The 24,607-nt window shown below is 45.5% G+C and overlaps 1 protein-coding gene across 4 annotated transcripts in view; it reads right to left on the reverse strand.

Moving 5' to 3' along the window:
- Positions 1 to 24,607, reverse strand: part of FARS2 (phenylalanyl-tRNA synthetase 2, mitochondrial) — a 626,558-nt gene that overhangs the window by 56,137 nt on the left and 545,814 nt on the right. The window contains exon 9 of one of the 4 annotated variants that reach the window (XM_086706388.1): positions 5,553 to 5,801. The exons of the other annotated variants lie outside the window; for them this stretch is intronic. Within the exon in view, the coding sequence (XP_086562514.1) occupies positions 5,765 to 5,801 (37 nt within the window). The 3' untranslated portion in view covers positions 5,553 to 5,764. Of the gene's footprint in view, positions 1 to 5,552; positions 5,802 to 24,607 lie in introns of those variants that run through there. 4 annotated transcript variants of the gene reach the window in all.

The following is a 24,607-nucleotide window of genomic DNA, read 5'->3' on the forward strand; positions in this document are numbered from 1 at the left end:
CGCCTAAAATGTCCAGAACTGACCTCGATACGGCCCCCCATCCCGGCACGCTGCCCAAACCAGCGCCTAAAATGTCCAGAACTGACCTCGATACCGCCCCCCACCCCGGCACGCTGCCCAAACCAGCGCCTAAAATGTCCAGAACTGACCGCGATACCGCCCCCTGACCCCCACCCCAGCACGCTGCCCAAACCAGCGCCACGTCCCACCTGTCACTCTGACTCCACGTCGCTCAGCACCACGCCCCACAGCCCCGCCCCTAAAGCACCTCTGGAGTGCATCCCCACCTCTCATGTTCACGGTGCCAGCCTTCTTTGGCAAGCCCATCACCTGCCTGAGTTTTGGCCACTGCCTGTGTGGCCTCAGGTCTTCAGTGTTTCCTCCAATCTTGTCCCCACACTGCCACCTTTGCTGTCTTTCTGAAGTGGTATGCATTTGGCTGAGATCTGTTTGTGGCGTCCTCTTGGGATGAAATTGCACTCCTGGGACATGTACTCTGACGGCTTGGGAGGCCTTCTTCCACCGGATCTGACCTACAATGTGGCTTGCATTCCTTGGTGGAGAACACGTAATATAAGTCACAGCCTCCAGCTCCTCACACCCAGGCACCTCCACAGGGCTCAGAACACAAAGGAAGGCTGGTCTCAGTCCTGATTATGGGATTCATCATGATGAACCTCAGGGAGCATAGGCAGCATTTTCCCCTGAAGAATTGTTTATTCACTCATTTATTCGTTCATTCATTTAACAAGTATTCTGAAACAGTATTTCATGACTAGTACTATTCTAGACACTGGGATATTAACACCTGATCTGCAGTGAGGGAGTCAAGATGTGTTGTATGGAATCCAACTAACAATGCAAGGCAATGAGAGGAAAGCACAGAGGGGCACGGTCAGTCCCTATGGTTTTCTAGATCCAGGAAGCACTAATGAAAGGAGGGGGGGGGGGATGAAGGAGGGAAAAGAGAGCACAGGAATCCTTAATATACCCAGGAGAGTATAAAACTGATGTCCATACCAAAATCTGCACATAGATGTTTATAGCAGCTTTATTTGTAAGTGACAAGACTTGGAAGCAGTCAAGATGTCCTTCAGTAACTGAATGGATAAATGAATTCTGGTATATGCAGACAATGGGATATTATACAGTGCTAAAAAGAAATGAGCTATCAAGCCACAAAAAGACACAAAAGAAACCAAATGCATATCACCAAGTGAAAGAAGCCAATCTGGAAAGACTACACACTGGATGATTCCAACTCTGTGACATCCTGGAAGAGGCAAAACAATGGAGAGAGTAAAAAGGTGGGTGGTTGCCAAGGGTTTCGAGGAGAGGGGGATGAACAGGTGGAACACAAGGGAGTTTTAGGGCAGTGGAAATACTCTGTAGGACACTGCAATGATAGCAATTTGTGGAAACCCACAGAAGGTACAACTCCAAGAATAAACCTTAATCTAAGGGAAACTATGGACTTTGGGTGGTTTTCACGTGTCAGTGTAGATTCATTGATTGTAACAAATGTCCCACTCTGGTGGGGGTGTTGATGGTGGGGAAGGCTGCATGTGTGTGGGGGGAGGGGGTATACAGGAAATCTCTGTACTTTCCTTTCGACTTTGCTGTGAACTTAAAACTGTTCTTTTTTTTTTTTTAATTTTTTTTTCAACGTTTATTTATTTTTGGGACAGAGAGAGACAGAGCATGAACCGGGGAGGGGCAGAGAGAGAGGGAGACACAGAATCGGAAACAGGCTCCAGGCTCCGAGCCATCAGCCCAGAGCCCGACGCGGGGCTCGAACTCACGGACCGCGAGATCGTGACCTGGCTGAAGTCGGACGCTTAACCGACTGCGCCACCCAGGCGCCCCAACTTAAAACTGTTCTTAAAAAATAAACCCTATTTTTAAAAAAGAAGAAGAAAAAGAAAAGGTGGGAGGGAAGATGGGTTCTGCAGGAAATTGCTCTAAGGTTCTGAAATCCTTTTCCCTCCCTTTTCTGAAATGCAATGACGCTTACCAGCCACCAGCTTGCCTGCCTCTTGGTCCCCAGTTATGGAGATGACAGTGGTCTGTGATATGTGCCTCTGACTCAGTCACCTGGCCTGATGTCTGAATCCCCTGAAAGCTGCTCCCTGGTCCCATATTCTCTCTGGCAGGCGCCCAAAAGTCTCTGCTCCCTGTCCTACTAGAGTTTCTCCCCAGGCCCCACCAGAAGTAAGTGGACCCCTCAGCATCTGTAAGCAGGCATCTGGGGCTTCACTGTGTCTCTCTACTCTGCAGGGACTTCTGGGGCTCCAGCTTTTCCAATTGTCAGCTTCCTCTGGGCTTCTTTCCCTATATCCCTATAGGTTTTGCTTTTTTTTTTTTTTTCCCCCAACCTCTTTTGACAATGACCCTGCCTCCATCTTCTGGAAAGAGCCTTGTAAAATCTGAGCTCAGCCCAGATCCCCTTAGGGTCAATAGGGATGTCTTCTGTGGCCTTGGGAGGGACTGTGTGTGGGCTGACTGGATGGGTTTTACTCCCCTTGGATTTGACTATTCAGAGTTTAAATTTGATCTTCTCAATGTAATTCTTCATGTATTCCTTCTTTTTAACATATTTTTATATATCCTTATATATAATTCTTACATATTTTTATATGCTTTTCTTTCCCCCTGAAGTCTAATATATATGTTCAGCCCTATGAATTCTCTGATGGCATTCTCCTTTCTACCAAGACTCCTACTGATTCTTCTAAGATCAAAAGTTAATTCAGATAGTAGCTCCCCTTAATGCTTCCTTTTTGCTTTTCATTGCATGGCTAATTCAAAATTTATGTGAAAATATTGTGAAATTTTTTAATGTTTATTTATTTATTTTGAGAGAGAGAGAGAGAGAGAGAGAGAGAAAGAACTCAAGCAGGGGAGGGGCAGAGAGAAAGGGAGAGAGTGAGAATATCAAGCAGGCTCTGCACTGCCAGCACAGAGCCCAGTGCAGAGCTCCATCCCATGAACCATGAGATCAAGCCCTCAGCCGAAATCTATTCAGCCACCGAGGCACTCTGAAAATATTGTGAAATATTTAACAGGAAAATATTACCATGAAGTCAGACCTTATAATCACCATACTTTTCTTTTTTTTTTTTTTTCATTTTTTTTAATCTTTATTTTTGAGAGAGAGAGACAGCGTGTGAGCAGGGGAGGAGCAGAGGGAGAGGGAGACACAGAATCTGAAGCAGGCTCCAGGCTCTGAGCTGTCAGCACAGAGCCTGATGCAGGGCTCGAATTCACAAACCGTGAGATCATAACCTGAGCCGAAGTCAGACACTCAACCAACTGAGCCATCCAGGCGCCCCATCACCACACTTTTCTTTACACTGTTACTACATATGCATGCATCTCTACATGCCACATGGTATTGTTTTTTTCATGTCATCTTTATTGTAAATGAATTGCCATACCTGTTCTTATGCACTTGCTTTTCTGAACTCAACATTACATTTTTTTTTTATATTCAGGCATGTTAATATATATAACACCAGCTCATGGATTTTCACTACTGCCTAGTACTTCCTTATATAATTATATCACAACTGATATATCCATTGTTCTGCTGATGATCATTGTAAATGACTCGTTTTGGGTTTTTTTTTTTTTTTTGGTTTGATTGTTTTGGAATTCAAAGAATGCTGCTATGAACATTCTAGAATAAGCCTTCTCTTCTATTTCAGTGTGGTGCATTATCCAAGAAAATTTTTTATTGTGAAACCATCTTTGGATTCTTAGGTGAAACGCAACTTGGTTACAATGTATTTTTATTTTTATAGATCACTGGATTTGGTTTGAAACTTTAACACAGATGCCTGTGGTTGCAGGTGCCAGGTGGCCGTTCCCAGGGCCAGGATAATCCTCCAAGAGCCTTGTATAATTTGGGGAGGGGGGCGCAGTATAACCAACTCCTTCGGGACTGTTCCAAACACACCTCCCACGGTGCACGCCTCCTCCTCAGAGACATGCTCCACCCCGCTCCAGGCCCCTGGCTGATGTTCATTCTCTAGTTTTGGAACAGAGTAAAATGACAGCTGCCACATCGAGGTCCCTCTCCTTCCAGCTGGGTCCATTGCCAGGGTAACTGCTTCTCCTCCTGTCCCTTCACTGAGTCTCTAGGCCATTTGCCGCAAGAGTCAAAATCCCACCTGGTGTCTACTACGCTCACCTTGCCACCTCCAGGGCAGCTGAAGAAAGTGTCACCTACATGGCCAGGTGCTGCTTGGCAGGTAGAGGTTGTTAATGCTGGGGGACTCAACCCGTGAAAGAGACACATCCCATCTCACTGAGAAATGACAGAACACTTCAATAAGTACGTTTTCTTTCTGAGGACATAGGGACTTGCAAGGGAGCTAATGTAGTGGAGTCTATTTTGAGAAACTGGGGGAGGGGGAGGGGAGTGGGCTTCCAGGGTCTGCCTCTTTTACTCTCCCCCCTTTAAACAAATTGGCAACGATTGTGCTTCATGCTGTAGGGGGAGTGTGCAGTAGTGTCCACCACCAGAGTAATTCCCTTCTGATTTTTATTATTTTGTAGGAAACCCTAATTACTTGGGGAAAGGGAATTCAGAGCACCCTGAAGAAATGCAAAGGAAGAAAGAACCACGCAGCATTAAAAGAAATGCCCTTGGCACATCTGCCATTGACAAAGCCAGGCGTGCATCTCAGAGAGGAGAATAAACCCCAGAAAGGGAAGAGCCACAGTGGGTGTCCAGCCCGATAGGCCCATAAGGAGACGCACGGGGTTTCTTTGCCCCTGGCATGGCACAGGACCAGCAGCAGCCAGATGCTGTCCATGGTCCTGTCCACAGCAGCCTGGGCGTGCAGGCCCCCGGGTGCCAGACAGACACCCCTGGGCCAGTCAGCATTTTGCTCAACCCTGAAGCCGGGGAGGGGAGAGGCCCCGGGAACAAGCCCAGTTACACTTTTCAGCTGCCTGAGTGGAGATTCAGAATTAGGAATGCATCATAGAAAATGTGATGTGATATATATTTTTGCACACTCAGGCTGTGGGCCACGAGTCACACTTGCCACACCTTGTTAAGTGGTGAATCCTGTCATTCTGTGTGTCATTAGTCCAGAGCCATAACTAAGGCTGTGGCTGGTTTGTGGCTGCAAGATGCAGACAAGTCACCTGGGGGAAAGCAGCAGAGCCCCGAATTCCCATCCTGCAAACTCACACCCAAGGACCAGTAGTGACCCACCTAGAGATCCAGCTCTCAGGCTCTGCAAGGCTTTTCAGGCTGTGAAAAGCCAGTGGAGACGTGGAAAATCCAGTGAGGAGCAGGGTGGTAGAGGCTCTAGAGCTTTCCGTGAACAGCCGGGAGCAACATATTCTCAGGCCCTGAGAATCCCCACAAGTAATGAGTCGGGCAGCAGTGGGGTCTTGCGGGGGATCGGGCATGTGTGTTTGAGACCCTTCAGTTTCTCCATGACCATGATAATCGTACTATTATGCCTCCAGTGTGTTTCCTGTTGGGACCCCTGTGAGTTCGTGTGGCAGGGACATTTGAAACTCCACAGGCTGAATGTAATTAGATGCAATGGAACACGCTGGTGGTTCTATTTTATTAAAGAAAAATGGAAATAAATTCACCTCAGAGGAAAGATCAAACCATGAAGTCATACAGAAAAAGGAACGGACCAGAAGGTTCTCTGCGCTGTGCTTGGCGCTGGTTCTTCGGGTTAACAGACTGTCTTTTAAAGCCACTTTCTTTTTTCTCTCTTTTTTTGAACTAATTCTATCCAACCATCCAGCACAGATTCAGAACTGTTAACCTGGAAAAGAGGGGACATGTGGAGGTCGCCTTGGTAACTAGCGCCTGTGCAGTCTGTAGCTCCTGCCCCTGGCAGATCGGAACAGAGCGCGTCTGAATTGATCTTGCTGCTCAGCTCTTGCCCTCTTTGCCTGGAGGCATCAAGCAAGGTTTAGAAAGATGAGCACCAAACACCCCCATGTTCAGAGGACCATCTCTGCCTGGCGACACAGCCCCTGCTTCTCCCTCAGGATTTCAACTTCGCTCATTAGTGTCGGTGGCAAATCTGCTTTTTTCCCCTATGTTATTCTCAAGTCTCTGTTTAGATCATCAGAAATATTTTTTTGATGTAAAATAGTACCCTTTGACCCAGAATCTAGTGAAATGAACTAATCCACAAGATGGAAAAGGCTGTATGCCTGAAGATGTTCACTGCAGCATTTTTTATGAGTGACAGATAGCAACTTACATATACAGAATAAGAGGGGGATTATATACCTTGTAGCATATATATGAGAAATATGCAATTATGCAGTCAACAAATTATAACTATGTGGCAACAGAATAAAATACATCTCACAATCCTAAACTTGAAAAGACTACAACATTATACATTAGTTGGTTTTATATATATATATATATATGCACAGGACAAAGGACTAGAAAAGAATGCACAAGAGTATTTGTTGTTGTTTTAGATGGGTGACTTCAGGCATGATTTCCCCTCACTTTTGTAATTAATAAAATGAATAGCATTCTTAACTTCTCCAAATATAAACCAATATCATAGTTATTTTAAAAGACCTCTCACCAGTTTTTTTTTTAAACTAAACCTGTTAGGTATGGGGCCAAGTAAGTCAAGAAAGATTAAAAGCTGAACTTTTTCAAATTTGCAAGAAGATCTCTTTTCACCTGAGCAATAAATCTGTTATTCTCCTTATTCCTGTTTTGTTTCTGTTTTTTTCTTTTTAGGCAAAATGCTTATTTTTCTTATCTATTCATTTTATTTAATGCTGTCTCTCATGCTACCTTTGGACCTCTATTGTCACATCAATGATGGCCCCTGTTTCCTCAACTGCAGGCTCCAAAAACCATTGCATGTTAAGACAGAAGGGATGTTAGAATTCATTTCCCTAGTGTTCCTCAAACTGGGGTCAATTGTGGGTGGAGAGAGAGAGGACCCTGTTTTCACTTCTTCAGTTTACTCTGCGTTGATCACTATATAATATGCTATAAGCATAAAGCATTTCTATTTAGTTTTATGTTATACATATTTAAGTGTTATTACAATAGAAATATTTTCAGTCAACACTAGGGAGCATGAATATTTTCTTTCTTTTTTTCTTTATGAGGGGCAAGTCCTCATTAAGCCTTCCCCTGTCTTCAAGTGATAAGGACCCTGAATGCAAGGGAGGAGAATAACTGGGTTCTGTTCCCTCTGGAATGGGGACACTAAGACCTGTTCAGTGCTTAACTATCCCATGCAGGGTTTAGAAGTGCCAGCTGGGATTGGCCTATCAGACTCTACATCACAAATCTGAGAGCTCAGTGAGGGTTGTGGCTTTATAGTGATGGAATTTCCATAACCAGCCTAGACCTCTGCTCTGACCTCTAGATTTACCTACTGGGCTACACACCTGACATCTCTTCTTGGACATCTTAAACTTGACACAGGTCAAACAGAACACTTAGTCCTTCCCACTGACAAGGATCCCCTCCTTTACCAAATTGTAGTTAGGCTCCTCTGAACTTTCTTCTCAACTTCCTTGGCCTTGGCTGGTTGCCCTTGGTTTGTGAGCCCAGAATAGCAAGAAGTCTTCCAACCCATTCAGCAAGAATTCTCCTACCCTTGACACCTAATCAAGTTCCTCTTAATAATTTTCCACAAACTGACCCCCTTGCCCTGCCTATCAGATGTAAATCACCAGTTACCCTATTGTATTGGAGTTGAATTTAACCCCTCTCCACCATTGCAATAGTCTTGAATAAAGTTCCCCTGCTGGTTTAAGTTTGTCCTGTACAGTTTCTCTTGGACACCTCCCATACTCCCCAAACATGTATACTTCTGGTTTTCTCTACCAGCCACCCAGCTGCTTGAGCCATGAAACCCAGGGGCCATCCCTGATGCCACCCCTCCCCCTGTTCTTTGCATCCAAGCAATCCATCTTGAATCCCTTCTCTCTCCCTCTCTCTCTCCCTCTCTCCCTACCCTAGTCCCAGGTACTATGATCTCCAGCCTATACACCTGAAACCTCTAGCTGGTCTCCCAATTCTAGTTTGGCCCCCTGAAATCCATTCTATACAAGGCAGCAAAAGCAAACTTGTTATAGGATAAATGAGATCATGGCTCTCTCCTGCTCAGACCTTCGAAGAGCTTTTCATTTCTCTGAGATTGGAAACCAGGCTCCTCACCTGACTACAAAGCCTTATGAGATTGGCCCAAGCCCCCCTTCTTGGCCTCATCTGATTGTTATATATCTATGTGTCTGCTTATCTGTCTATGTGTTTCCTTCCCACTAGAATGTAAGTGCCGTGAGGGTAGAGCCATGTCATTCTTGTTTGCTGTCATCTTTACATACCTATGACCATGCCTGGTTTGTGTTCGCTCTCAACCACAATTTGTTAAATGACCTAATTTAACCTTGGGTTGAAATTGACTTTCAGAGAACCCCTTTAGTCACCTATTCCACATGACACTCATGTACAAACCAAGAGCCTAGTTTTCCTGATGGGTCCCAGGGTCTTGTCTGCTCCAAACAGCTCCTGTATGTCCACCTTGCCACAGCCAAATGCAGGCTGGTTTGTAGCAGAGAAACACATATCTTTTATGTTAGCCTGAAAGTAGGACTGAATGTCCTTATATTCTGTGTCACAAAGTGGGAAGGGGGGGGTCACATGACATTGACATTGTGTGGGCTGTGGGCAGGTGATCTTGTTTCATAGTCCACTGTAAACCATGAGTTCTGAGAACTTGAAATGCATCCAAAGTGGAGCACCTGGATGGCTCAGTCAGTTGAGCATCTGACTCTTGGTTTCAGCTCAGATCAGGATCTCATAGTTCGTGAGTTCGAGGCCCACATCGGGCTCGGTGCTGACAGTGTGGATCCTGCTTAGGATTCTCTCCTCCCTCTCTCTCTGCCCCTACCCCTACTTCTGTCTCTTAAATAAATAAACTTAAAAAATGATTCTTAAAAAAAAGAATGCATCCAAAGTGATATTTGAGGAATTTTATATATCTTCAGTCCAACTGCAAAGAATTTCTATATTTTATTTCCATTGAAAAAGGTCAGTAGGAATAAAATTAAGCATAAAAAATTCTTTTTTTTTCCAGCTTGTAACTAAAAGGCTTTGCAGGTAAGCAATAGATTTTGCTGAAAGTGGTTGTTTTATGGATGTCTGGTCTCTGGGATCCCCTGCTCATCTCTGGGATTCCCTAGCATACCCCACCAGAAGTGGTGAGAGATATCCTCAAGAAATTCTCATGGCTTCAAAGCATGGCCTTGCTCTTTTCAGGTTAAACAGTTTCAAATGTGGTTACATCAGGCTTATTCAACAGATAACAAGACAGAGGGGACAAGGGCTGGGTGAGGTCTTTGAATAGGCAAAGTCCTTGGGTAGTCGTGTGCACAACTGGTCTACACAACTAGCAGGGGTGTGGGTGCTGACATGCATGGGGGGCAGACAAGGCACTGGGAGCTTCAAGATCTCTCTTCTCATTGTTTCCGTGTTCCAAGTTAATTGGGAATTGAGGTTAGGTCCCGAGTGCATGTAGGGGGAAGAGGGTGTTGGAGGCTTCAGGAGAGACAAGGTGTAAAATGACTATGTAGGATAGGGAAGAATGCTGACTGACAATGTGTAGTAGAATCTGGCAGTGCTGAGGGGTGCATGAGGTCTATGGTCATGAATTTTGAGTGATGCTTGTCTGTACTGGTTGGCCTTTTCTTCCAGGAACAGAAAGTTGTTTGGGCGTGTGTACAGAGTAGGTGGAGAGATGCCGACGAGCAGGCGAGGAGTTTTGCCAGGCAAGTGTGATGAAGAAAGGGAGGGCAGCCAAGTTATAAATATTTGTCAGTGAGTGATTAAAATAATGGAATATGGGGTGTTTCCACTGTAAGGTTTTTTTGTGCCATTCGTTTAGTTACCATGTCCATAATTGCTAATATTTTTTAATTAGAAAAGAAAAGAGTAAAGTAGATGTCGGTCAGATTAAGAACAAGTCAGTCCAGGGAGGTACGTACTGAGGTGATCTCCAGTCCAACCTCCACTCCTGTCAGGTGCTGGTCCCATCTCTCTCCTCCTTGGGGTACAAGTATCACCGACACAAGGATTGAGGGGCCCGCTCTAGGGTCTCCTGGGCCTCTGAATGGGTTTATTGTCAGAGTGTATCTGGCTCTCTAGGGCCTGGATCCCACTCTTCTTAAGATCAAGTCCACTCCTCACTCTTTCTGAGGTAAAATATGAGTCAATACACCAAAGGTAGGAGGCTCAGGAGACTTTCTATCTGTCAGGGACTGAACTGTATCCCCCCCCCCCAAAAATTAATATGAATCCTAACCTTTAGTACCCCAGCTGACCGTATGTGGAGATAGGGTCTCTAAAGAGGTAATGAAGGTAAAATGAGGTCATTGGGATGGGCCCTAATCCAATCTGACTGGTGTCTTCATAAGAAGAGGGGATCAGAATGCTGACACATAACCACACTGAGGGAAGATTGTATGAAGACACAGGGAGAAGACGACCACGTACAAGCCAGGGAGAGAGGCCTCAGAAGGAACCAACCAGCCTCCAGAACTCTTATTTTAGCCACCCAGTTTATGGTACTCTGTCCTAGCCACCTGTGAAAACTAACATACCATCCAAACTAGGTGGGCTGTCTTCTAGAAGATTACTAAACTATGTCAAATATTTCAAAACTGTTTTTATGAAATACAAGCTGAAATGTTTCAGCAGTGTCTCCTCCTTTGCACACTTAGATGTAAGTGAATTACTGGCCCATGTCTTTGTAGGTTTAAGCATACAGCATCCAGTTTATTTCATATGTGTTTACTTTTGCCTCACTGAATTCTTTCATTATTTACATTAAGTCCCAAAATGAGCTCTTCATCTAATGTTAAGGAAAGATTAAAATCATTTCATCAGGTAAGTAAATAAGTAAATCAGATGAAACCCCACTGAAATTGGAAGTCATCATGTTGGGGTCAAGTTTGTCCCATTCAGAGTGATAGTATACATATGGAATGGCATAAACGAGATGTATTACTAACTGTGTGTGTGTGTGTGTGTGTGTGTGTGTGTGTACTGATGTATAAACTCTGGAAAGATTTAAAAAAAAACCCAACTATGTGAACATGCTAGAGAGTGGATAGAAACAGGCAGAAACTGGAAGGGCACTGCCTCTAGGTAGAATGGGCGTTTGTCTGGCTCTCAGCAGGACACTCCCTGGTTGGCAGGCAGAATAGCTGGAGTTGAGGCAGAAAACCCAGTCTTATTGCCTACTCCCTCAGAGCAGGGAGAAGGGCTGCCTGAGCTGCTAGAAAACAAAGGGAGAAATGCCAGATAGGAGGAAGCCAGTGAGGGGAACCCTGACATCTGCATATAAACTGCCCCCAGGTCCATGGCTGTCCTCTGAACTGAGCTTGCATGGAAAAGAATCCAGAGGACCTGGGAGGAGGAGGCGTGGAGTATAGGGTGGGGGCGGGGAAGGGCGGGCATAAAGGAGAAGACAGGATGGTGTAGCCAATGTGGAAAACAGTATGGAGGTTCCTCAAAAAATTAAAAATAGAACTACCGTATCATCCGGTAATTCCACTACTGGGTACCTCCCCCAAAGACTGTGAAAATACTAATCTGAAAAGTTATATGCACCCCCATGTTTATTGCAGCATTATTTTTACCACAGCCAAATTATGGAAACAGCCCAAGTGTCTATCAATAGATGAATGGATGAAGAAGTATGGTATATGATACACACACACACACACACACACACACACAGAAATATATACACAATGGAATATTATTCAGCCATAAAAAGAATGAAATCTTGCCATTTGCAATGACATGGATAGAGGGTATAATGCTAAGTCAATCAGAGAAAGACAAATACTGTATGATTTCACATAAAGGTGGAATTTAAGAAATAAAACCAACTAACAAAGAAAAAGAGAGACAAACCAAAAAAATAGACTCTTAACTGTAGAAAACAAACTGGATGAAATAGGTTAAGGGGATTAAGAGTACATTTCCCAGGGTGGGGGAGAAGGAAAAAAAAAAAAAAAAGAATACATTTCCCATGATGAGCACTGAATGATGTACAGAATTGTTGAATCAATATATTATACACTAAACTCAGTATACATTGTATGTTAACTATACTGTAATTAAAGTTTTTAAAAAAGACTTAGGAGATGTCAAAAGTTGAGCTCTTGGGGAGCATGTTCTTCCAACTACAGTGGAATTAATCTAGAAACCAACATTTTGAAAATCCCCAAATAGCTTCAATGGACCTTATTGGCACAATCGATGAATTTTGAATATGGACAGAAGATTAGGCAATAATATTTATCCATGTGGAATTTCCAGATTTGTACAGTTAGGCTGTGGTTATACAAAAGATGGTCCCTGTTCTTGAGAAATATCTGCTGGATATTTATAGCAAGACGGAACCATATGGGGGAGAGAGGATGATAAAGCCAATGGGATCCATGGGAACAAGTAGTAAATCTGAGGAAAGGTATACAGGAGTTCCTTGTACTATTTTTGCAACTTTTATGGAAGTTTAAAATTATATCAGTAGAAAAACATTTAAAAACCTAATTCTGATCCTGTCCATCTCTTTTGCTTCCATTTCCCTCTTGAAGTCTGTATTAGACATCTGAGGCAAGACTTTCCATCACATGTGTTGTTTCTTCCCTACTTGAGCGGGGAATCGGCAAGGTTGGGACTGTGCCCAAACAGCAGGCAAGGGTTTTGTCTCCCAGCATCTGGTTGCCCTCAGCCGGCCCCACTTCCAGGCACCAGCTCACTGTTATTTGGCTTTTAAGTAGCCAGGCCCCTGTGTTCAACTGCAAAGCTAATCACAGAAAGCCAGCAGCAGGGATTAGTGTCCACTAGATAAATGACCAGCAGCTATTGTCATATTGTTCAAAGGGTAGAAACCTCTAGATAGGAAAGGTGAAGAACAATTGTGTCTGAATAATGAATTTGTGGGTGGTGGGGTGTGAGAGAGTATTCAGAGAAGGATGAAGAGGGAAGGGAAAGGTTGCTTTAGCCCATATCTCACAGGAGGGAAGAAAGGAGGGCCAGCATTTCTGGCGCATTCCCCACACGCCAGGCTCTATATGCTGTGTTGCGTCTGAAGTAGACAAGAGCTCTGTGCACTTGTCCTTCTGAATCACCTTTCACTGCTTTCCCATGTCTGGGAGAAGTTCCCCCTGTTGTGTCTATGTGGCCTGACTTGTCCCACAAGAGAATGTGAGGATGCCAGAACCTGTCTACCTCAGTCTTCCTTGCAGTGTCATGGGGCCTGTGACCCAGTCCCCCAGTCAGATGCACCAGCCTGGAGTCTCAGGGACCCGAGGCCAGAGTGGCTGCAGGAGACAGAGACCCTGGGCAAAAGGGCAGTGTCTGTGCGGTGGTGGGTCCTCACAGTGAGGTTAGAGGTGTGGCTCCCACACTCTTTGCCTTTCACCCAGCACCTCCCCCCACCCCTGCCACACCTCTGTAAGTACACTTTTTTTATTGTGGTAAAATACACACAATATAAAGTTTACTATCAAAACCATTTTTTTTTTTTTAGAAAAAGAGAGAAAGAGAGTTCATAAGCAGAGTAAGAGCAGAGGGAGAGAGAATCTTAAGCAGACCCCATGCCCAGCGAGGATCTCACAAACGTGAGGTCATGACCTGAACCAAAATCAAGAGTCAGACGCCTAACCAACTGAGCCACCCAAGCACCCAAAACCATTTTCAATTGTAGTGGCATCAAGCACTTTCTCGGTGTTATACAACCATCACCACCATCTAGTTCTAGAATTTCTTTATCGCCTCTGATGGAAACCCTATACCCATTAAGCAATTTCTTTCCACTCCTCACCTGTCCACACCCTAGCCCCTGGCAACCGCTAATCTGAATTCTGTCCCTATGGATCTGCCCATTGGATACACATGAATGGAATCGTTATGGGATCTTTCGTGTCTGGCTTCTGTCAATAAACACAATGTTTCCAGGGTTCACCCATGTTGTAGCATGTTATCAGAACTTCATTCCTTTTTATGGCTGAATAATATTCTGCTGTATGTTTGTTTATTCATTCATCCACTGATAGACATTTAGATTGTTTCTAACTTTTGGCTGTTGTGAGTAGAGCTGTTGTGAATAGTCATGTAGAAGTGTTTGAACACCTGTGTTCAGTTCTTTGGGGTTTATACCTGGGAATGGAATTGCTGGGTCATATGGTTTTAACTTACAGGGGAGCAGTCCCACTTTTTCCCTCAGCATCTTTTTAATACCCCCTTTTTCCCCTCCTTGATATGAACATGTTTGTTTTTTTTTTTTTTTCTGCTGCTTGTTACTAAGAACTCTGACTAATGCCTCATTCCCATCTCACTGATGGGAAAACTGAGGCTCAGGGAGATTGAGTCATCTGTCCAGGCTCCTGGCTGGTAGGTGCTTGATCCAGGCCACAAACCCTGTAACAGTGTAGTGGCAAGACTCTGGGACAATGAGATTCCCTTTGTGTCTTACTGCCTGCATGATATGGTGCAGTGGTTCCCACTAGGGGGTCCCTGGAGGCCAGGGTCTCCATGATTTAGTGGCAGGAGTCTAGGAGCTGTTCTGAATATTTCACAAAGCTTAATGGAAAACTCCACATTCCCACAATGAGGCTATTCAGGCTATCTAAAATGTCAAGTTTCTTTGCTTTTGGAAGGAATTAAATCAACCTAGGGTGGTAATAAGGGTTATCTCCTGCTGATCAGCAGACTCTGGCTGGCAGTTATGTATATTTTTGATTAATTTAAAAATGGGAAAATGAATAAATTATTACTTGATAAATGCAGTTGTTTGGTAGATAAAAATCTCTTAAAACATGGGGTCCTGGGGGGAAAAAAGTAACAAATGACTTTCTTGGTAGTAAAAAAAAAAAAAATGGTGAAAGCATTAGCCTGGTAGGAAGACGTCTGAGGCTAGGCCTGTAGCTCTGGGTTTGGCCTCCGTTCTACCACCAACAGTCAGGCCTCATGGAAGTGACGGAATCTATGAAGACTTCAGTTTCCAACTCTCTACCGTAAGGAGTGGCTTGCTGTGCTACCGTGGTTCTGACCTTGACAAGGAATGAGGCAATGAAGAGTGAGAGAGTTCATTTCTTCTAGGTGCCACAGCATGGTCTGGCCTCCCAAAGAAGCCAGACATGGAGCTCAGCTTCCCCCAGGATCTCAGTGTGGTCAGAGACAATGGATCCAGCAGAGAAAACCTGCAGGCAAAGGACACCACCGTCTCTTTCCAGACCCCTCCCCTGCAGTATCCTCCCCACTGTTCTCAGCCCAGGGACTTTATCTCTCTTTCCCATCTCCCTTCTATGTCAACCCTCTCCACCCCTCTGCTGTGTCCCACAGGGATCACTGCCTGGCTCCTTGTGGTCATGCCCACCTGCTTCCCTGGCCATCTTCCCAGGTCATGGATGTGTTCTCTTGCTCTTAGCCTGCAGTCATGTCACCAGAGCTCTCCAGTGCATCTCTCACCATCCTTCTTAAAACCACGGCCCTCCAAAGGCAAGGAAATTAAAAGCAAAAATGAACTATTGGGGCCTCATCAAGATAAAAAGCTTCTGCACTGCCAAGGAAACAATCAACAAAAATAAAAGGCAACCTATGGAATGGGAGAAGATATTTGCAAATGACATATCAGACAAAGGGCTAGTACCCAAATGCTATAAAAAAACTCATTAAACTCCACACCTGAAAAACAAATAATCCAGTGAAGAAATGTGCAGAAGTCATGAATAGACACTTTTCTAAAGAAGACATCCAGATGGCCAACAGACACATGAAAAGATTCTCAACATCACTCCTCATCAGGGAAATACAAATCAAAACCACACTCAGATACCACCTCACGCCAGAGTGGCTAAAATGAACAAATCAGGAGGCTATTGATGCTGGAGAGGATGTGGAGAAACAGGAACACTCTTGCACTGTTGGTGGGAATGCAAACTGGTGCAGCCACTCTGGAAAACAGTATGGAGGTTCCTCAAAAAATTACAAATAGATCTACCCTATGACCCAGAAATAGCCCTGCTAGGAATCTACCCAAGGGATACAGGAGTGCTGATGCATAGGGGCACATGTACCCCAATGTTTATAGCAGCACTTTCAATAATAGCCAAATTATGGACAGAGCCTAACTGTACATCAACAGATGAATGGATAAAGAAGATGTGGTTTATATATACAATGAAATACTACTTGGCAATGAGAAAGAATGAAATCTGGCCATTTGCAGCAACGTGGATGGAACTGGAGGGTATTATGCTAAGTGAAATAAGTCGGTCAGAGAAAGACAGATACCATATGTTTTCACTCATATGTGGATCTTGAGAAACTTAACAGAAGTCCATGGGGTCAGGGAAGGGGGAAAAAAGTTACAAACAGAGAGGGAGGGAGGCAAACCATAAGAGACTCTTAAAAACTGAGAACAAACTGAGGGTTGATGGGGGGTGGAGAAGAGGGGAAAGTGGGTGATGGGCATTGAGGAGGGCACTTGTTGGGATGAGCATTGCGTGTTGTATGGAAGCCAATTTGACAATAAAATATATTTTTAAAAAAACCCGGGGCCCTGCCACTAAAAGCCACATGAAGCCCCCCACCTGGGCCCAGCTGCTTCCCACCTCCAAGCCTTTGGATCAACCACAATTGCAATCTTGACATTAAACCTCAGAAAGTGACCAAGGGTTTAGCATTTTGATTTCTGGTGATATGCAGTCCCTGACAACAAATATGGTAAGCCCCTGTGAATCAGAACACTGGTTTCTCTGTGGTTTTGAACAAATTCTTCCACTTTGTCTCCATACTGAATGCTCTCATCACTGGAAAGAATATTTGCCATCTACCTCACCATGAGTTATGGACATAAATAAATGAACATTTGTAAAGAGCTTAAAAGCGCTAGAAGAAAAGGCATGGGCTGTGAGTAAACACACTTCATAAAGCGTCAGCTCTGGAGGGCCATCTTTCATGTCATGAATACTGACGTCCTTGACTGATTAATCCACAAAGGGATGTTGGCCACCCTCACTGACAAACACCCTGGCAGAAAGGTCATGAGGGGTGAGCCCTGTGGGAAGTGGAGTTGTTAGTCGAGTGGCTTCGGTATCTAGCACACCCAGGCTGCCCTCCACAGCCTCATCCTGCCTGGACTAGCCTCTACACACTCTGTTCAGTTTGGACTCCAAGTTTCAGCTTAACTAGTCCCTGTAGTTTCTGACTGCCAAGTAGCTGCATGACATTGGGCCAGTCTGGGAGACACTGTTGGCTTCCTATAAAATAACATTCCCCACTCCACTTATTTTTTCTGGCAGAGCCTTTTTCCTACAACAGAGGCTGGAAATGCTAGATACTTCCTTTTCCACTTGCCTTGAGATGCTGGAGTGTGGGCATGTGAACTAATCCTGGCTGATGAGGTTTGAAGGAAGGCTAAGAAATACTTTCTCTATGATAAAAATAAATTTGTGAAGAGAAACTAAGATGCTTTGCCATCTTCATTCTTGCTTTTGGAGGTTGTATGGAGACATGTTTGTTGATGCGCTTGCAGCCATATTGCAACCATGAGGGGAAGGCATGGTCCACATGCTGCAGTTGGTAGAGCACAAAGATGAGAAGAGCCTGAGGTCTCAGTAACAGCATCAGAGCACTGAATCAGCTGTCCCCTGCAGGCTTCTCGTTCTCTGAGATAATTGTGTAAGCCAGTCTAGATTGGGTATTCTGATATCTGATAGTTGAAATCATCCATATAATACAGCAAGTCATTTTACTTCTCTGGGTCTCAGCAATTCATCTCTAAAATGGGGCTACTGGACAAATGATCACTAAGGGTTCTTTGGATCTAGATTTTCCTGGATACCTCCAAGTGCCATATTTTTTCCCCCAGAAACTTCACAGACCTCACAATCCCTTCAGTTGGGATTGTGGTCCTCTCTGAAACTACACCCAGATTTCCTTTCTTTTTATTTTTCTTTCTTCCTTCCTTCCTTCCTTCCTTCCTTCCTTCTTTCTTTTTCTCTTTCTTTCTTTTTCTTTTTCTTTCTTTCTTTCTTTCTTTCTTTCTTTCTTTCTTTCTTTCTCTTTCTGTGCCTGCTTACCAGCTCCAATGCTAGCTGCTTTTCCATGCAATGTGTCACTTAATCCTTATGACAATTTCACATCTCATCCTACAGCTGTGGGTCTGTGAGGCTAAGTAAGAGGCATTGTGCTCAAGGGTCCCACATTTCAACTTGCATCTGCCTGATTCCAAAGCCCAAGCTCCTAACCACCTTGGTGAACTGTCTGTGTTATCTTCATTATCTTGAGAATGAGCTTTAAGTGACCCTATTAAACAGTATTTTTCAAGCCCTGAGGCCCCCACACAGCATTAAACTCCAGGAATTAGACTAGCCCGTCCCAAGTGGAGTCACTGGCAAACACCATTCAGAGTCTTCGGGGCGGGGGGGGCTGGCCCAGCAAACACAGGTAACCTGGGGCCCGGGCCCTGACTGGAATAGCACAGCGTAACTGCATCAGAGCCAGCCAGCCCCGAGGCGTGATGCAGGGAGGCCAACACTGCTTAGCATCCCCTCCTCTGGGTTCTGGGGGGGCTTGTCCGAGAAGTTCAATGAGTTGTTTCTCCCCGTGCTATTAAGAGGCTCTGCTGCCTGTGCCCAGCCTGGACATGAGGTGATTAATGGGCAGTGACAGGAGAATTAGTGGCTGCCCTCACCAGGGAGTGGCAATTTGCCAGGTGCTGTTTCCCTCATCAAAGGGGTGAGCAGGTGAGCAGGCCAGTGTCCTTCCATCTGGCGGGGGCTGTGGCTGCATTCCCTTCATCCAGAGCTGAGTTAATCCAGGCCAGAGCTGCATTCTCTAGGAGGGCTGAGCAGGGGGGGGGGGGAGAGGGGGGCAAGGGGATTGGGGAGGAAGGAAGAGGAGAGGAGGGAGGGAGGAGACAAAGAAAAAGAAGGAAGAGAAGCAGGGGTGGAGGAAAGTGGGGAGATATTACTTGTGATGCCTTGAATGCCTCTGAAACAGTCAGAACACCCTCTGCCTAGGCAGACCTGGGGGAGTAAGTGGTCACTGGCACTGGCTGGGGCCACAGTGAAAGCGCCCTCCCAGAGCCACACCCAACTACCTGCCACCAGGGGCTAGAGCAGGAGGCAGATTCTCAGATTCTTGTCACTCCCTTCCCAGTGCAGGGCGGACTCCTGGAGGATCCAGAAGACTCACCTAGTGTGTGAAAAGCATTTGAGACTTGCTCTTCCTCTTGTCACAGGCAGTCCACGGCCCCTCTGTCTCTCACACCCTGACAACCTCGGGCACCAAGGTCACTGCCTGGTAGCACCCACGGCCTTGGCACTCTCTGTGTGAACAGGCCCTCCTTCTCTGGCTCATTTCAGGGCTATCTGGCTGGAGCACCCCCATGTGTTCTGGTCCCTGAGGCCCACATACTGGCCCTCAAGTCAGCTATCCTCTCAGTGTTTCCCTGAAGGGGCCCATGAGATGCTCCTTCAAGGCCAGAGAAACCCAGTGTCTCTTGGGAAAGTGAGACTTGAAGGCCTCTCTCCACCTAAACACACCACAGCTCCAGCTTCCCAGCTTACTCCCAGGCAGATTCCGCGAGGAGGGGCAACTGTGAGGTGACCCTCTTTTCAGAGTCCTAATGAGAAGGAGGGCTGGTCCCTCTGGCTTGGGGCTTATATTAGTTTCTTAAGGTTGCCCTAAGTACGTGCCACAGACTGGGGAGCTTAAACACCAGAAGTTCACTCTCTCACAGTTCCAGAGACCAGAAGTCCAAATTCAAGGTGTCAGCAGGGCTCTGTTGCCTCTGGAATCCTCTCTTGCCTCTTCCTGGTGACTGGTGGTTTATTGGCGATCTTTGGTGATCCTTGGCTTGGAGCTACATAACTCCAATCTCTGCCTGTATCAGCACATGTCACATGGCGTTCCCTCTGTGTGCATCTCTGTCCTCATGTGGCCGTCTTCCTTCAGGGACACTGGACCTTCTGAACCAAGGCTCGCTCCAGGATGATCTCATCTTAACGAATTACATTGTCAAAGACCCTGTCTCCAAATAAGATCACACTGCAGTAAGTGGGGGTTAGGACTTCCACAGCTCTTTTTTGGGTAGATGCAGTTCAGCTCCTAACAGGGGACAAGGATCTGAGGGGTGGAATTTTCTTCCTCATTCTCTCTGCAGCCCGGTTAAGCCTTAATGATGAGCAGTTCAATCCTCTTTGCTCTGGAAGGTGCTCATTGCTCTAGCCCAAAGCTTCTTTAGATCTAGTGCACGCCAATCATCAGGGATCTTATTAAATGCAGATTCTGATTGCATTCTGGGGAGGGGCCTGGGACTCTGCATTCCTAACAAGCTCTTGGGTGACGCTCACACTTCAGGAACCCCACATCACACAGTAAGTAGCTGTGCCACTGAGCCATTCTGAGGAGGTCAAGTGCCAGCCCCTCCAGCCCTGGGGAGGGGTGGAAGGCTGCCAGGTCCATGTGCTAGAAGGCAGAAAGTAGAACACTCCATTTTAATCACCAGAAAACAGCATCCCTGGTAAGTGTGTGGTCGAATATGCTCCAAGTCTTGTGTGGGAGCTGCTGGCTGAATCCTCGGTGCGGCCAGATCCCAGGGAAGGAGTGGAAGACAGACTTGGCTGCCAGTTTCAGAGAAGGCACATCACATCCACATCAGTCCTAATTCAGGAAGATCCTTTTTTAAAATCTCTCTTGGGAAATATTTTAGGAATGGAATTGCTGGGTCATATGATAAATATATATTTATAACATTTTATTACTATTAAATGTCAGTATTCTTAATGCTTTAAAAATAAGTTTTATTTATTATTATTTTTTTAATGCTTATTTATTTTTGAGGGGGGGGGGAGCAGGTGAGGGTCAGAGAGAGAGGGAGACAGAGGATCCAAAGGGGGCTCTGAGCTGATAGCAGAGAACCTGACGTAGGGCTCGAACTCACAAACTGTGAGATCATGACCTGAGCTGAAATCAAGAGTGGGACGCTTAACTGACTGAGCCACCCAGGCACCCCCAAAATATCAGTTTTATTGGGATTATAATTCACATACCTTGAAATTCACTTTCAAATCATACAATTCCGTGGACTTTAATACATTCACATCCATCCCCCACAACCAGTTCCTGAACATTTTCTCAACATGGGCTTCAGAAAAATACTGCTACACCTGTAACAGCTCATTGTGCTAAAAGCTTCCCATGCCTTAGCTCACCTAACCTCCATCACAATGAGTATGATTAGTGCCCCCGTTTGTAAAATGGGGAAACTGAGTCAGGAGGCTCAGGAACTCCTCAAGTTCACCCAGCCAGTCAGTGGCAGGGCCCCCACTCACATCTGATATCTAAAGCATGCATCTTGACCCCTTGGTCAAGCCTTCAGGTCCTCCCAGCTTCTGACCCAGGGAGGGAGTACCGCTGACTATAGTCAGGCCTGGTGGCTTGAGGGCAGGAGGGAGAATGTCATGGGAGTCTGATTTCTCAATCCGGCCACAGTATGAACCTCCCCTAGGTGGGAGGGAGCTGCTCTGTGGATCCTGGAAGCCATCGGCAGCTGCTGGGCTTCACTGTGATGCCTGGGTGCTTCCCACTGGGTGGAAGATGGACACAGGATGTGCTTTGTCGTAAGCTTGATGCCCCAGCTGGAGCAGGGGAGTATGGCTACTGTCACCGTGCTGCTCTAGCTCAGAAGGACTTTGGGGAGAAGCTATATGGCTAAACCAGAGGCTCTATCAGCAACCCTTGGGGCCCCTCCTTCTCTTCTCTGTGCCATTGAGTCAGCCAGCCAGTCGCACAACGTACCCCAGCTCCAAGGACAGCATTGAGGGCTCCATCACTTCTCGCCTGTGTCCTGTGCGGGGTGGTCTTGCACCCTCACTCCTCCACCTTCACCCAGTCTCCCCAGCATGTGTTGCCCCTCTCCTGGAGATGGTTGCACCTCAAGGTGCACCTCCAGTGTCCTTCTGGACACTTCTCTACCCATGTCTTCCAGAATCCCTGCTTCCACACAGCTGAGCAGCTTTCTCTGCTTTGGAGTTGTAGCATTCATTTGGCTGTGAGAGGAGCTTGGTAATTTTTCTCTTTGTTACTGTACATACATAATTTACATGCAGTGAAAGGCACAGATCTTCAAGTGTATGATTTGATGAGTTTTGACAAATGCATTTGTCCACGTAACTGCCCTCCTCTCAAGATATAGAACGTTTCCATCACCTAAAAATGCCCCATGTGCCCCTTTCAGTCAATCACTTCCCAGGCCCAAGCAACCTCTGATCTATCTGCGTTTGCCACTGTAGATTAGTTCCGTCTGCTCGATCACTTCATAAATGTGTTTCCTGATGGCTAATAGGGCTGAGCATCTTTTCATCTTATTGGCCATTTATAAATCTTTTTGTGAAGTGTTTGTTCAAATATTCACTCATTCCGTTCAAAGGGTGTTTTGTTTTGTTTTGTTCTTTTTAAATTACCATTGAATCGTAGGAACTGTTTGTGCATTCTGGATATAAATCCTTGTGAAATACAGGTTGCAAACATTTTCTCCCAATCTATGGTTTGCCTATTCATTTTCTTAATGATGTGTTTCAAAGAATAGAAGTTCTAAATCTTGAAAAAGTCCAATTTATCATTTTTTTCTTTACTAGTTTTTTCTGTGTCCTCTCTAAGAAATCTTTGTTTATCCAAGGTCACAAAGATAGTCCCTTATATTTTTTTCCTGAAGGCTTACAAGTTATGGCTTTTGTATTTAGCTCTATGCTCCATCTCAAATTATTCTTTGTGTGAAGTGTGGAGTGGGGTCGAGATTTTTTTCTTTCTTTCTTATGCGGATAACCAGTAGTTACAGAACCATTTGTTGAAAAGACTTTCTTTTTTCCATGGAGTTGCTTCAGCACCCTAGTTATTTCTTATTAATAATAAAGTATAGATGACTTCAAATAATTCACTCTTTTTTAAAGTTTATTTGTTTTGAGAGAGACACAGAGAGCGAGGGCGAGAGTGGCAGAGAGAAAGGGACAGAGAGAATCCCAAGCAAGCTCTGCACGGTTAGCACAGAGCCCAATGCGGGGCTCAAACTCACAAACCCTGAGATCATGACCTGAGCCGAAACCAAGAGTTGGAAGATTGACTGAGCCACCCACCCAGACACCCCAAATAATTCACTCTTGATAGGTGAAAAGATGTTAAAAATAGACTTTAAAGTTTTCCCTGTAAAATGGCAAGTCCACACATTGTCTTCCAAAATCCTTTCTTGACTGGGAAAGACGAAGTGCTGCTGTCTGGCTGGCCAGCCATGACCTGTACACAGCCCCGGGTGCACCTTCACCCTGCCCAGGAATGGCCAGTAGCTGAGGGTGTGGCAGGGAACATGGGCTGGGAAGTGCTGCTTTAGGGTGTAGCACACTGATTCTCTTTCTGGATGGATCCTTATTGTGTAACCAGTCTCAAGTGGCCTCCTTGATTTCTGCTGTTAACTCAGTGTGGTCTGGCGTCCCCTCCATTGTTTGATTCTTGGTGAGAACACCAAGCCCTCTGTGAGGCTTGTGTCCACATTAGGCGTGCACACACACACACACACACACACCCTAGCCTTCATTTTGAGAGAGAAGGCTATAGGGGGGAGTTCCTTGTTTATTGCTGTGGCTGCAGAGGGCAATGTGCTGTGATGGTGTTTTCATCCCTCTTCTGTGCGTGGCAGACATGTGGCAGACGTGGCATGGTGGAAGGCCATAGGCTTTTTAGTCTTACGGACAAATGGCCTTAAATTCTAGCTCTATTACCCACTGACTAGAGAAGCCTGGTCCTGGCCTTGGGCTTGATGTGTTCAACCCCTAAGCAGACATACTGTGATTACTTTCAGAGTTGTTGTGAGGTTAACATGAAATACTTGAGAGTTTTACGCACAGCTTTCTTAGTGCTTGCTGAGCCATTCATTTCGTACTCTGCAGTAAGAAGGGCAGGAATTACCACCTTTGTTTTAGTGTGGAGGAAATTAAGCCTTAGGGATGCTAGATGACCCACCTGGAGCAGAGCTGGGTTTAGACCTGGGTCTCAGCCTCAGGCTTGGCCCTGTGCCCAGTGGAACATCCCTGCACCGCTCCCCTCCTGAGAATGGCCACAGGGCTCAGGGATGGGAGGAAAAAAGTACCAGTAATTTGTTTTCTCTTGACTGCTTTCAAAGCAGTAAGGCATTTCTGGATACAGAAGCCACCCAGAAATCTCGGAGTCAACACGACCTTGAGTAATTGCTGAGGTCAGGAATAACCACATTTCCTCCCTATCCCGGTGCTGGGACACTTTCCTGGGAGCACCGATTGCCCTTACAGGGTCCTAGATTGCTCAGTTTTGGTTCTCCCCTGTCACTCAGGAGCTGACCTTTTCGACTCTGAAAGTGACCTTGAATCTGACTTTCTGTCCAGAAGCAGCGATGGCTACATGTATAAATCTATTGAAGGTTTTGAGCATCAGAAGATAAAAAGCGGCTTCTAGTGGTTTTGACATAGAACCCAAAGCTCTGGCCCCCAGAGCCTACATCAGATGACCTAGCATCTCACTGAG

This window comes from Puma concolor, chromosome B2, assembly GCF_028749965.1.
Source record: "Puma concolor isolate L17-30 chromosome B2, mPumCon1.1.hap2, whole genome shotgun sequence".
In the NCBI taxonomy this organism is placed as follows: Eukaryota; Metazoa; Chordata; class Mammalia; order Carnivora; family Felidae; genus Puma; species Puma concolor.